Source organism: Megalops cyprinoides, chromosome 13 (genome assembly GCF_013368585.1).
Source record: "Megalops cyprinoides isolate fMegCyp1 chromosome 13, fMegCyp1.pri, whole genome shotgun sequence".
Classification (NCBI taxonomy): Eukaryota; Metazoa; Chordata; class Actinopteri; order Elopiformes; family Megalopidae; genus Megalops; species Megalops cyprinoides.
The window spans coordinates 19,480,121-19,494,561 of NC_050595.1; the positions used below are offsets into that span (position 1 = coordinate 19,480,121).

The 14,441-nt window shown below is 41.3% G+C and overlaps 1 protein-coding gene across 1 annotated transcript; it reads right to left on the minus strand.

Moving 5' to 3' along the window:
* Positions 1 to 2,481: 2,481 nt before the first annotated feature.
* On the minus strand, positions 2,482 to 13,141 carry LOC118787910 (tetraspanin-3). The gene is made up of 7 exons (XM_036543672.1): positions 12,949 to 13,141; positions 8,987 to 9,178; positions 8,703 to 8,777; positions 7,864 to 7,965; positions 7,566 to 7,718; positions 6,138 to 6,221; positions 2,482 to 3,593 (listed from the first exon to the last, which is right to left on the minus strand). The coding sequence occupies exons 1-7, from the start codon at positions 13,009 to 13,011 to the stop codon at positions 3,501 to 3,503; spliced, it is 762 nt and encodes a 253-aa protein (XP_036399565.1). The 5' UTR covers positions 13,012 to 13,141; the 3' UTR covers positions 2,482 to 3,500.
* Positions 13,142 to 14,441: the final 1,300 nt, after the last annotated feature.

Consider the following 14,441-nt stretch of genomic DNA (forward strand, 5'->3'; position numbering starts at 1 on the left):
GTACATAATGAAAACGTATGGTATTTAAGTGTATTGTATTAAAGTCGGCTATGGAGGTAACTTGAGTCCGGGTCATTTTAGGTGGGTGTGTTGGGTTCGTGTGGGATATTAAAACAATAAAACAAACCTGCCCTACCATTATATTTTAACACTCTAGAGCAATTCATTCCAAGCCCCTGAAGAAAGCTCCCACACACTTGCACGCATACATATGTAACATCCCTATCCATGTATTTCCAGGACTTCATTCATTGTTATTCCATCAACTTTAGCAAAGGGTAAAGGCATCTTTTTTGTCATAGATAGATTAGATTTTCATTTTTCATTGTTTAAGACAATTAAAGTTCATTTTTTATTACTCCTCCTCCTGGAAACAGTGCAGTGGAAGGCAATGACAATTTGATTGTAAACGTATACAAAAAACATGAAAAGCAAATTGATAAAAAAAAAACTCTTTTAAAAGTAGTTCAAAAGGGTTTTTATCTCAAGAAAAATCACAGTAGAATGTAAGAAAATTTACCTGTAACCAGATTATGGTTCTTTCTGAAAGTTTAGTTTTAGTCCAAACCCTTGCCCCAGCCTTTCCTGAAAGCCTGTATCTGAGATGGCTGGCCTTCAATGACAATGCTGAACTTACCAAAAAGGTGCTGTGATGACCAAGGACACAATCACCATCAGTCAGTAGCAGTATTTACTGACATAAGCTCAAGAGACACTCACAAATCTATTAATAATCCCTGCTCTGTCCACCCTGTCCCAAAGGGGTTTTTTCAAGGCATGACTGCTGAACACAAAGCCGAATCTGTCATTGCTGAGGACAGTGAGCTCAGAGCTATCTTTACGTTACCGAATCAATGACAGCCATAATGTTGCACCAATAAAATGACTAACTCTTTCACTTTGGGAATGTTGACCATGGTGACTGAATGCTGTGGGTTTTGCTAGACGTGTAGTTGTACTCACCTGTAAACTGAGAAGGGACACCTAGCTACAAATGGAAAGGGATTCGACAGGACCTCGGCCACTCAAATCGCATTTATATTTTCCATGACTCTTCAGTGTTGTTTTCAGGATTAACCTAAAGTGTTCTAGTGTTACTTTTATTGCTACAAGTACCTACAGTTCCTATGAAACCCAGCTGCATTTTGACACACAAATTATTTTAACCCAAGGGCAGACACAACTACAGATGGTCATGACTGTGAAGTGAAATCACCTGCAAAATTTAACACTGGATATACGGCATAAGCCTGCAATCTACCCTATCTGTCAGCAATATAGGAAAACTGACATTGCTAGTCTTACGTCATTATGCAGATGTCATTTACCACTAACAAAAAAGATGAAAACTGAAAGACAAATTTCACTTGGTGTAAATGAGAAAGGAATGAAATGTATCTTTCTCCATTTATAGATGCTGGCACTTTTCCTCTGAATGCTTTCAGGGATTTAATTTCAAAGATTTCAAATGTCTAAGATCAGGATTTACAAGGTCCGTGGAATCCCTACGAGTGACAGACAAGTGTTCATAACACTCCAATGCCCTGATTAAAATTTCAGCCTCTTTCTTGACTTGCTTGTCTGATCAGACTGGGAGTCAGACGTCACCACAAGCAGCTGGGGCACACGTGGCTCAAGTCACAGTGTCCCCATGCTGCATTGGGTGACAGTGTAGCCTGATCCAACTGGTTCACAGGTTTCCCGTTACCCCAGGACAGGAAACGGATCACATGAGACCTTCGCTAGGACGACAAGTTGAGACAGAGCACCGGGGAGAAGAGGTTGATCTAAACACAGCCCCAGATACCAGGGGCACTGCTTACACCAGACCCATACTGAGCTATACTGTTCTGCCAAGCCTTGTGAGCAGAGTCTACCCAAGTCAACCATATTTACAGAACATTCCCCCCACACATGGGAAATGCCTAACCCAACCACCTTAAAATAAAACAATCGGACCAAGACCCACATGGTAGAAGAGTTACATTTTGCCATTTTATGAGTTTTTTTCCATCAGGGGAATTAATAAACCATGTGTGGATATGTTTACTTCTCTTACATTACAAACCACAAGGGACACGGTGACATGGCGCCATCCTCCTGGATCTACACAAACCTGGACAAACTACAAATGACAAACTACTGGCTGTATATTTGTGATGTGAGTTTTTCAAATGATTGTTTCTTTTACTGAATGAAAAAAAATACTTCCTCTAAGTTTCTGGTGCATAACTGATTTCGGGCATTAAACACAAGGCTGTTCAAGCTTGCAGCATGAGATTTAGCATTAGTATCAGCACACTTATGCAGGTTGCACTGTTAGTTAATATGGTTTCTTCAAGCGGTATCAAAACTGGGGATTTTCTGACTTTGTTATGCTAAAGCTTTGAAAGGTTTTCTAAAAAGGATCTGATCTGGGTTGTAGCTCTTACCTAAAAGAATTCTGCAAACATTTACCTTAAAAGTGCACAAAAAACAACCTTTCACTTGGAATTTACTGATTTATTTCAATGAAAGTTTTCGTTTCAACCTATTTACATGAAATTTCGGTTTTACATTATCATTTGATGTTTATCTACATGGCTACATATGTCCCAAATCAACTTGTCTTACCAGCACACTAGACATCAGACACAAAACACAGAGAGAAAAGGAAAACAGAAAAAAAAAACTAAATAATATTAACTAAACATTTGAGTATTGAACATATAGTGCATACAGATCATTCCCAAAAACCAGTTTCACGTATTGTTTAGGTTACTTGATCCACTGGTCTGACTGAATTTGGATTCATGTGACTGGAACCTGACATTTCTTTACGGTCCTGGATGGACCCTGTGTCTTTGTGTTAAGTGGCATTACTTCTACTCTCAAATGAAGACTAGTGATGGGCAGAAGACTGTCAGAACTAAAACTGTAGCTGCACAAGGTAACCTCATACATGGGGGATCCCTGTCTCCCCCACATTCACATGTGCGATTAAATATATATATAAAGTATTTCCAGAGCCCTAGACACAGTGCAAACTGACACACAAGGAAAGAATACATTCTGAATATCCTTCCATACAGTAGGCCGCCATCTCTGGCAGGAGTCCCTAATGGTCACCTTCCCCTGCCCCAATAAAGGACAAAAAACAGCTACATAAAATAGCCAAATCTTACCATAGTTAATAACACAAACTGCCAATTTTAGACTTTGGCTAGCAGGATTTCATAGCATTTTAACAAAACAAAGTTTTAAATTAAAACACCAAACCCTAAAAAGCAAGTAAATAAATAGTTTAGTTGTCGCTTTACCCATCACCAGTGGATACTCTAAGTAGTCCTGAATTGTGCAAGGCGTGCTTCAGCTTACTACAGGAAAACAAAGCCAGTGTGTGTCTCTCCTGTGAACTCTCCCATACATACAGTATCCTACGCCCTGCTGTGTGTGTTTGCGTGTGTGTATGTTCCTGCATGTGTGTGGGTGTGTACGTGGGTGTGTGTGTGAGTCCCTCTTTAAGCATAGGTTCCCCCGGTAACAAGCAGCTCGTAGGCAGGGTCTCTGCTCCTTCGGCACAGCACCACGCAGGCACAGAGCATTCCCAGCATCTGCAGACAGGGGGCGACAGACAGAAAGACAAGGAGAGGGTGAGAGGGAGAGATTGATTCAGGCGGGGTGATAAGGCCTGCTTTTCTGACTTCATGTCTCATCGCAAAGTAAAAGAATCCACAACAATAGCCAGCTTTACATAACATACATGTACCTGATACAACACTAAGGGCATTTCAGTTGGTAAAACTATCCTAAAATACACCAACAGCAAAACCTCGTCCGTGAGTAGGCTGAGCTGTAATATGTGACTCAAACTTAAGCCTCTGTGCCACAGGTTATCATCCAGAGATATCTACAATACAGTCAGAACTATAAATCTGCATGTTTTCAGCTTTGTCACGTAACTGCCAGCCCCACTGCCACCCTGTGTGAGACACTCATCATGGCTCCACCTGCTAAAGCAGGTCAGCAGAGCAAAGAGCGGTTCTGTGGGATCACTGCAAAGTCACTCTGTGGGGACAAAGCCCACGAAAGATGTTGGCCACGGACTGTCTCTAAGCAACACCTCACACAGGCTAAAAGACGGAAGTGTAACCAATTATTAAAATGAACAAATACTATTCAGAGGCTGCAATTTTGTGTGTCCTATTATTACAGCTTTTCACCATCTAGTGATAAAACTGTGACCTTTAAGAATAAGTCCTGGAGTTTTTTGTCAACATTAATCAATGGAAGACATGACCCCTCCAGTGGAGGATTGTGGGAAAGTCTGCTGTTACATGCTTTACACTGCTGCCCTCCCACTGTCCCTCACACAGAAGGAGTGAGATGGAGAAAACGAAGCAGATAATGTTTCATTATGGAAAAAAAAGACACTGTCTTAATTTATTGGCAGACTCACACAACCTGGTCCATTTCATTCCACCTACCCTCACACACTGTGAACTATTTGGCCCTCCTGGAATATACCACCAATAAAAGTTAAAAGCAAAGTTTTAAAAATGAAAATGTGTAAGTTTTATAGATGATGTTATGAACATAATTCAAAAGCCACAACAATACATTGACTATTCTCAGTCTCTATCTCTGTCACACACACACATACACACACACAAACAGACAAGTTTTGTTATTAGAGATAGCACTGTCAGCACAGTGGCAGCTGACTACAGCATGAAAATGAGAGCAAAGGGGAACTGTACTGATACTGCAAAGAAACTTCACATAGGAAGAAAATGTCTTCATCCAAAAAGCCCATGAGAGGGCCTAGCAGCTGCTTTAACTCACAAAAGAAACAAAGCAAAACATCACACACAGAAAAGCCTCACTCTGCCCCAGAGCCGATGTAACACGCAGGTACACGGTTACTGTTACCAGCTAGAGCCCACAGTTAACCCCTTAAGAGTACTTGGAGGTCTGTGATGTCAAGAAGACCCAAAAACAGGAAGCTAACATTTGCAGAGGGGTTGCATGTGTCACATTAAGCAGGGTAAATAATTCAGAGCTGTGAACTTACATTTCGAACCAAGGAAGGAAACTAGCTGCAGACACACTATCCACACCCCCTGTTCACGGTCGCCCCCAGTTACTGGAAAACACTTGCCATTCCTGCTTTACCGCATGGCAATGCTCGGCCTCTCTGACTGCCTCGACATGCAGTGTCTCTGAACAGTACCTTGTGCCGTGCTTACTCCTTAGAGTGCTGCTGTAATGCAGACCGAAGACCTGACACAATCAGGTCAGCGCTGAAGCTCTCACGTGGAAATCCCTAGGCTGCTCAAGATTAGAGCATCTCTGCTCCCCCCCGCCAACATTCCACCAGATACTCAACTGAAGGTCACATCATGTGAATGTGTGTTGTTGTGTATACATTGTGATGTCACAGTGTGATGACACAACTTCAGCTCTATCATCCAGTAACTACACACACAATGTCAATTTGGAGTTGTGGAAAAGGCAGAGCCTGGACCACAGGGTTCAGACAGTGTTTAAGTCAAGTCTCCACAATGATACTGAAAAGCTGCTGGAATTGTCACAAGTTGCTTCCCAGAAAAAAAGTGTCTGAGACAGTCTGAGTCCCAGTCAGTGAAAAAGTTGCAAAGAGTGGCTGATAACTTTCATGCCATGTCATTAGGTGCACTTCATACTCGCACTTTGAAAGTCTCTGGAAAAAACCATCTGATAAAGGACAAAAACGTAAACGTAAAATGAACGTAAAAACCCCTACAGTGAGCAAGTTGCTAAGAATGGCTGAAAACTCTCACAGATATCAAAAAGCTGACAATAGCATCTATGCCACTACCTCAGTGGCATTATAACAGACTGGAGAGAAACAGAGAAGAGAAACAGTATACATCAAATCATTAAAGAACATCTCAGTGTTAAAGCAGCTGGAAGTAATACCATTATTTACAGCAGATGCACAACTGAACTGGATACATTTTAATGAGTGTTCAAATAAATTACTGGCACAGCAATAGATATATATGTAACAAATTTGGAAATAAATGACCAAATTAACAATTTGACTAATACTTTGGGGGCTTTAACTCACCTATGTACGATTTGCATTCAGGTTTTAAAAATATGTTTTTTTTTACCTGTATCGCAGCAAATGTCAGTGCAGCCCAGATGACATACATCATAATCTCCTTCAGTTTCTTCACTACAAGAGCTTCACAACCCTGCAAAAAGATCAGGAGATTCAGAATTTCAAACAACCAAGGTTTCATTTGCATCTCCAGCCCACTGAACTCAACATAACCTCAGTACCTGGACTGATGTACTGAACACATCAGGAATCAAGATAAACATTTTATCAAGCAAACATTTTAAATAGATTCTCAGGGTGATAAACAGACTATGATTTTGTATGTACATGCCATTCTAATTTACTATAAGTCTAACTGAAGTCTTGCCTTTACTTGTGTGGTCTCTGTATTGCTGTAGGGTATGTTGTGTTGCACCTATGAAATTCCTGTAGCACTGCAGTGTTTTAGAGAACATTAGTAATTACAGAAACGTGTGATGGACAGACGCGTGTTCAGATGTGGTTGGTTGTGTTATATATGTGCTGCTGTTCCTGTGACTTTATTAGGTTCACTATAGTACACTTATTTAGTACAATGGCAACCACAATGAGTAGTCCCTCATTTTTTCTAACAGACTTAGCTGCCATTTTTACTTTTTGGATGCTATTTTCATCATTCTCTACGCACAAACCGAAAACTGACATTTTCAACAAGGCTAAACAAGGCTACATTTCTCAGAGGGCACAACTTTAAAATCAGACAGAGGAGAAAAACAGCAACGTGAAAAATACAATGATACTGAACAGGCCAGATCATTATCTCTCATCTCTGATATTTTCCCCCTCCTATAGAGCACAGAACAAAAGTGCTGGTAAGGACATTGTTCTCTGTATGGGCAGACTGAATGCAGCTATGATAAGCCCCTCCTCTTCAGGATACCCCGCCCTGCATTAGGTGGATGACTGACGCAGGTGTGGGTGTGTGTGTGTGTGTGTGTGCGCACACACACCATACACACCCTTCCCTGGCAATGACGGAATACTGAGATTCTTGTAACACAGTATGTGTATCTGCACTGTTGGGATGTTCACCTTTCAATACGCGTATGAATTTTCTGGCTCAGGAGGGATTCATTATCGTCACTTAGAAGACACTCCTATGCAGAGCGATTTCAACACATTTATCGATACACGGAGTACAGTATGATATGAAACATGATACCAGCCAGTTAAGAATCAATTCAAGAATACTCCCATGTTGCCAGACACCATTAAGACCCTACATCTACACCAACATTTGCACCGACAACTTCATGCTGTATCTGCTACAACCAGTACTGTGTCAGTAAAGCTCTCTAAACAGCTCTATGACAATTCCTCAAAGAACATAGCTACATAGTATACTGACTGATTAAATGACTGACTGTCTGCTTCCCTGACACATGGATTGGCCTTCTACAATGGTAGTAGTGTCCTTTAAGACCCCCGTTTCTCTCACCTCTTGGTACAGATCCCCTGGATGGGCGAGGGATCCGGTGCAGTTGGTGACACTGGGCTTACAGCAGCTCACCGGGACGCTGTTGTTTCGGGACTCCTTGAACCAGCGGGTGTTCTTCCAGTCAGAGTAGTTGTGAATCCCACAGCAGTGGAGCTGTGAACAGAAAGATACTGTAAAACGTGGAAACCAACCAGGAAATCCATGCTGCATCCCTTACCGTGTCAACGCTCACAGAAACATTTGAATAAAAGATGCCTATCTGGACTGGATAAAGCTTTGGGACACCTCCAGGACTCACCTGCCTCTGTACATAGTCGATGGCGCGGCTGGGAGCATCTGTGTTTGTGCCGTTGTATTCATTGTACACCTTCTGGATGGAGTGATCAACCTCATCTTCCACCTGCAAAACCAGCCGCAAATCTCTTTCTCTGGGAATTTCTCACATCATTACTATATGAACACATCTGTTCTATCTCTGTTTGGCACTGAGGTTTAGCATAAACCCAGCTAACACAAAGTGGGCAACGTGAAACAAAACACAATTTTTTTCTTGTCACCACAATGCGATTAAGTATTCATGCTATTGATGGTAAGTAAAACACAACACTTCAAAATAACAGACACTTTAATTTATCATGTATGCAACCGAATAATAAAACTGCAGGCCTCAATGGTATCAGGCACAATTCCATATAATCTGAATGTAGTCTATGGAATCACTGGATAAATACCCTACAAATTAGTATAAGGCTGGAATCCCGCTGCAGAAAGACTGCACCAGATCCTGGAGACTCTGTAGCCCAAATATTTGCAAATGATAGAATTTCAGACATTGAGACATACTGGCCAGGCTCTGTATACATAGTGCACTGTTGTCGTAAGACTCGATACCTTGAGTCACACAAAGGAATTACACGTGAACAAGGTTCATGTATTCTCACTTCGTTCAGCATTTTATCCCTTTGAAAATGTATGTTTCAACAGTCAGATACCTGTTCATCTCGCAACAAAACCTGAAATTTTTGTTTTATTTATTTATTTTTTTTTTTATTTAAACTGCATAGCAAGCGCTCAGCTGAAATTCTTAAAGAAGGAGCTCACCCTTTCTAAATATTTACAGAAAGAGCTGGAACTCACCTTTGCTCTGTAAATATAACCAAGTACCACCACAACTACTTCCGTGACGAACACCAGCATAAGAATGATGACAAACTGCAAGGCGAAGAGAGAGAACAAATTAATAAATCCATAAAATGACGACAGCAAGCCAAAGACATTACTGCTGTTAGCACACTTTTGAAAAGCACAGCAATGGACATATGGGTCTTATAAATTTCCCTCTGATTTTATAGCATTCAGACTCAGCTCTTTAACCACTATACCCCGTTTAATGCTCCATACAGAAACCGCAGTGCACTCACAGTTGCCAGCCCGCAGCGGCTTTCTCGTATTGTGGCGCAGCACCCGATCAGGCCGATAATGAACAGGAGGGTCCCGACGGCGATGATGATCACGGCGGGGATCAGCGTGTACACGTCCTCGAAGAAATGATCGTAGTCGTCATACGTGATGAAAACGTAGGCTCCCACATAGCACAGGATGCCAGCTGCTGCCTGTGGAGGGAGAACCAGAGAACAATGGCGTCAAAATCCAATTCAGCTCCCATCAGAGAGATCCGCCCTGGGGCTACCCAACATCGGCCTGTCCACCGATGTCACGTGCCAAAGCACCTCCATCTGGAAAAGGTCCGGCTGTTAACCTTTGGCTGTCTACACCCCCCGCTTACATTTTAATATTATTTTAATATTTTGATTGTTGTTGAGTCAGTCACACACCTTGGGGCCCCTCCTCATAAGCTGTTTTCTGGGATTTTTTTCTGCATTTGGTAAACATTATGTTGTCTTGCAAGTGGTTTTGACATCCCTATTTAAAATATTGTGTGGGCCGTAATTTTATGTCATAGCAAATAACACAAGGATATGACTTGGCCTATGCAATGCCCCAAGGGTGACTCATGAACACCTGGTTTATGATGAAGAATAGACCAAACCAAAATAGGGAATATAGGACATACAGCTGTCTTCTAGGTAGGCCAGGGCACCATGGGCCACAATGTCTGCAGCCTGCTCCAGCCAAGCACTTACCCCCCTCATTAAACTCATCACTGTGCTGACTGAATCAATTCTACTGCTTTACAGAGAGCCAGAAACACTTTGGGATTGCAGCCCTCCCAGAATGGAGCTGCATGGCCCTGCCTTACATCTATGTATGTTTCCTTTGTGTTTTTCAAGTTCTCTGTTTGGGGGTAATGTATGAAAGCCAGCTAGCCATTGAAATGCAAACAAATTGTGTGTATTCATTGGCTGTTAGCCATCACTGGGTATCATGTGTCCAATGGTCAGTTTTTCAGCTGATTAGCTGGCCAACAAGCTCATGACTTAAGTATTTAGTATATTATGCAGGAATTTAGCTGCAAGATAGCAGAGCCGGTGAAAAACAAGCCAATTAACATAAAGATAGCCATCAGCCATTCAGACATGTATCTCTACTCTCAGAACGGACTCTACTGTTTCCTGTCTGAGACGCACTCAAGCCTCGGTTCAAACTGGGTCAGCTCTTATTTTTTTCAAGGTTGGTTGCGTGTCTTTTTTTTTTTTTACTAAATGTCAAATTAAAGGCAAATATATTTGACATTTCTACTTTTACAACATTTGTCAAGATTCTATCATTCTGAGATTCTGACAGTAGACATAAAGGGATAATATAAACTCTTATTACCATACAAAAAGAGACAGAAAAGTATTTTTTTAAAGAAATTAAAGGAGGTAATAGATTAAACCAAAAATCAGGCAAAACATTCAGGACCATGAGGAGCAATCAACTACAGACTACACTACATTAGGATGGAAAACACTAATAAAAACAAAGAAAAGGGTTCCTTGGAATTTTCTGAGAGAGTAAACATCAGGAAACAGAATCTCCACTTGATTTTGACCCAGGCACACATCCTGCTCATTAGCACACACTAACAGTAGCCACAGCTACGCCCTATTGTTTAAATGAAATGATAATTAGATTTTCTCCAAAGGCCGTCGGTACAGTGGTGAAAGACAGACATGGCCCAGTGCTTAAAAGGGCTGCTTTTCCCCTGTGGGACCCCCCCCCCCCCCCCCCCCCAGACAATAGGGGAAAAGCCTTATCGACCCCCAAACCCATTTTGCCAAAATCTCTTTCCCCACAAATCTACTACGGAGACACAAAGCACAGGTCCAGGGAGTGAACCGAGAGAAAGATGTTTCAGAACCTACATTTTCAATGTTTGGAAAACATTTATGACCATAACCATTAATTGTTATAAATGTTAACAGATATCTTGTCAGATATCTAATCGGAAATCAGATATCTAATCAGACAGCAATGTTTCTGTTGCTCCACAGTCTACAATTTGCAAACAAGAACATTTGACACTATAAATAAGGGGAACTGCTAAGAAAACACTTGTGTTTTGTCCTAATTCAATATAAACTGAACTCATATTCGGGTATTTTGGCAATACTGAAATGTACATACACTGAAGTACATGAAGCCATGGATGCTGTAAGTCAGCTGACCAGTGAAAACCACCCTTTGTGGAAATGATTACTGACAACCAACTTCTGACTGGCAGTCACTAAAAGCAACAGAAGAAACTGGCTTACAGAGCAATACAGTATGCTGAGAGAGTATGGACTTCTTAAAGTGCCCATGCAGAGAATGGTCGCACATTAACAAGTATCTTCATTAAAGCACACATAAGTTTGCTGAAAGGGTTTATGAAAAGCAATACTCTATGCCAGAATATGCCCAATAGTGCCGTTATTAATGCTGCTCATCAAGTCGCTGGTTTGCTTTAAAAACTGCAGTCTCTATTCTACTTTCATTGGTCGAGCTTGTTCTATATTTATACAATTTCAGGCGAGAACATTTTTTTTGCTGTGCTTTTAAATTCCTCCCAGCAACCAACTTCTTGTTTTCAGCTATGGCACTCTCTAACGTTAACTATACCTTGTGTATAACTTGTGTAATGAAAGGGGCATAGCAGCCGTTCTACAGATAAATTGGACAGTTTCACGTTCATAACGTTAATACCAATGATATGTGATGCGAAGCTTGGTTTTGAAGAAATGATGCGCCAATGTTTCCTCCTCATAGAGGTCGCCCACGGATCCCTTTCTGCATCACAATAACTGCTCTGCACAAAGCAGCATGCATTTAAGACAATGCAGCATATAACATTTTATCAGCTGAACTCAACTTCATGGTGTTACACTTCAACACCAATTATGCAAACAAAACACAACTGTTTACTTTCCCATGCTGTTTATATCTGTTCAGAAAAAAAACGACTGATGTGACTGATTTTTATTTCAGTTTGCGCTAGCTACCTAGCTTGTCTATAATTTTGCATCTATCCATCCAGCTAACCAGATACATACTTAACGTATACAATTAAATGTGTCGAGCGGTGTAAACATGTGCAGCCAGCTAACGCTAGCCAACGAAGAGACTTCTAGCATTTTTGATTAGGCGACCGTTTGCTAACGTTATAGGAATGCTAGCTAGAATCAGCCGCGACGCAGTTGCCTGACAAAAGTGTTGCAAATGTTAGCTTACGGTATCTAGTTGATTCTTTCTTGCTGCAATAGTATACAAAGCAAACCAGCACAGTGCAAATGCCTTGTAAAGTGTACGCCCATTGTGAACGCACGAATTCACAGAATAATGTTCAATTGATTAAGCAATAGCGCTAGCTGGCAAACATGCCTCCTAGCAAGTTTTATACAAAGGCGACCTATGGAGCTATAGGGCTACCACTTAGCAGCCATCGACATTGAACGATCACTGAACCAGGCTTATTTGCAAAACAAGGCAGTAGCATAAATAAATTAATTTGTCTATTCGCATGCCTGCCCAATGTTGATTGCTTACTATCCACAAATCAGCTGTGGACAAAGAATGCAAAGCGTGTCGCAATAACGTTAACGTTATGAGTTCAGCTGTCAAGACGGGCAAGACAGCTGGTTAGCTAGCAGGCTGGCTAATCGGCATCACAGGACGGTCTGCACTTTGCGTGTCTAATCGCTAGCTAGCTACATAGGGCGCTAACGCCGATTCAGATCTGTTCGTCGTAGAACAGCAGCTTGCAATTTAATTAGCAACACATCTCTAACCACACTGCATGCATCGCAGTCTACAACAATGGCTAGTCCCGGCACCGGTTACATTTCTTTAGGCCCTATTCATGACGACCCAGCAGGCTAGCTCGCTAGTGGCTATATTTACTGCGTAGAAACCATCGCATTCCCAAACAACGCGGCTAACTGCAGTCGCCCTCTTTGCTTACCCAAAAAATTAGGTTAAGGAAGACCAAAACCGTCTTCGAGGAGGTAATGCCACACTGTCCCATATTCGCTGTAGGAATTCTATTATATTTTTGTACACTAATAATCTACGCAGCTATAACTGTAAAATGGCTGTCGGTCCCTCCGATTCGACTGCCCAGGTCACACTCTGGATCATCGAAACGCCACCACAGCAACCAGCCAGCTGGATTTTAGTCACGTGACCAGATGAGATCATCTTCCCTGCAAGGAATGCGCTTGCCTATCAAAAGGTTAAATTTGTTAAATTTTCAATTGCAGATTTGATAGTTAATACACAAAATGTATACAACTGTGCAATGCAGATCCCAAATCAACGGTTTAATTAGATGCATGTGTAACGTTATCGGTTTTGTGCAAAGAATACATACACATCTTAAAAGGCAGAGGGAATTTGAATTATTACATGGCATTAGCTAAATATTTTCAACAACAAAAAAAACCTCTAACCCTGGGCTACTGTCTGTAAAAAATATTTTCAAACTTTATGTCATATGGTATGTACATCTGATTGGATGCAGAAATTCGTTTTCATGAGATTAGGGGGAAAGGCAGCACCTGAAAATGACATCTGAGCTTCTGTTTAGACGAGGTGTCGAGCACACTTTAGTGGACCCTGAAACACAGATTTACAAATATTTGGTACATCCACTTCTCCTTAGTCCATTTTCTTATTGAACAACCTGGAGTGTCTCCTAACAATCTCTATATTTAATCATAATAGGTGCAGAAAATGTATTTTGACTGGAACAAAGATAGTAGCATTCATTGACCTCTCAACATAATAGTGTTCTTGGAGTTGAAGACTTGGGAACATATTGTCCCTTTTTATAGGGTGACCATATGTCCTCTTTTTCCTGGACATGTCCTCGTTTTGGGACCTAAAACATGCGTCTCTAAACGAGGACATGTCCGGGAAAAAGAGGATGTATGGTCACCCTACTTTTTATCAATGTTAATTTTAAGTGTACAGCAATGGGAGAAAGCAAGCTAGAGTGTCACCTTAAACTTCCAAAGTGTCTGCTGCAGTCATGGAGTTAAAACATTGTTTACCACAACAGCAAGGCCCCTACAGGCAGAGCCTGGAGACAGTGTAAATGGTTCTAATCTCGCACCCGGTGAGAGGCTTCTGTTGTGATTTTAATGACAGCCATTCACTCAATGAAGCTAGCATTCTCTGAATAACGCAGCATTGGAGGAATTGAGAAAAGCAACAAAAGACATTCACAGATAATTATTATGCATTGTTGTATGCATCCAAAAGACCATATATATGATAAATGGCCGATACAGTGTGATGATGATCATTTGAAGATGAAAGTGCTTTTTGTGCGTAAAATTTGTGAATACACAAGCCTAAAGCTTTTGTAAGAACCAGAGGGTAATAAACCTGTGTTCAGTATTCAGAGTTACTTACAAGTGTTGACCAGATCAGACTGGAAAGGATAGGGAAGGT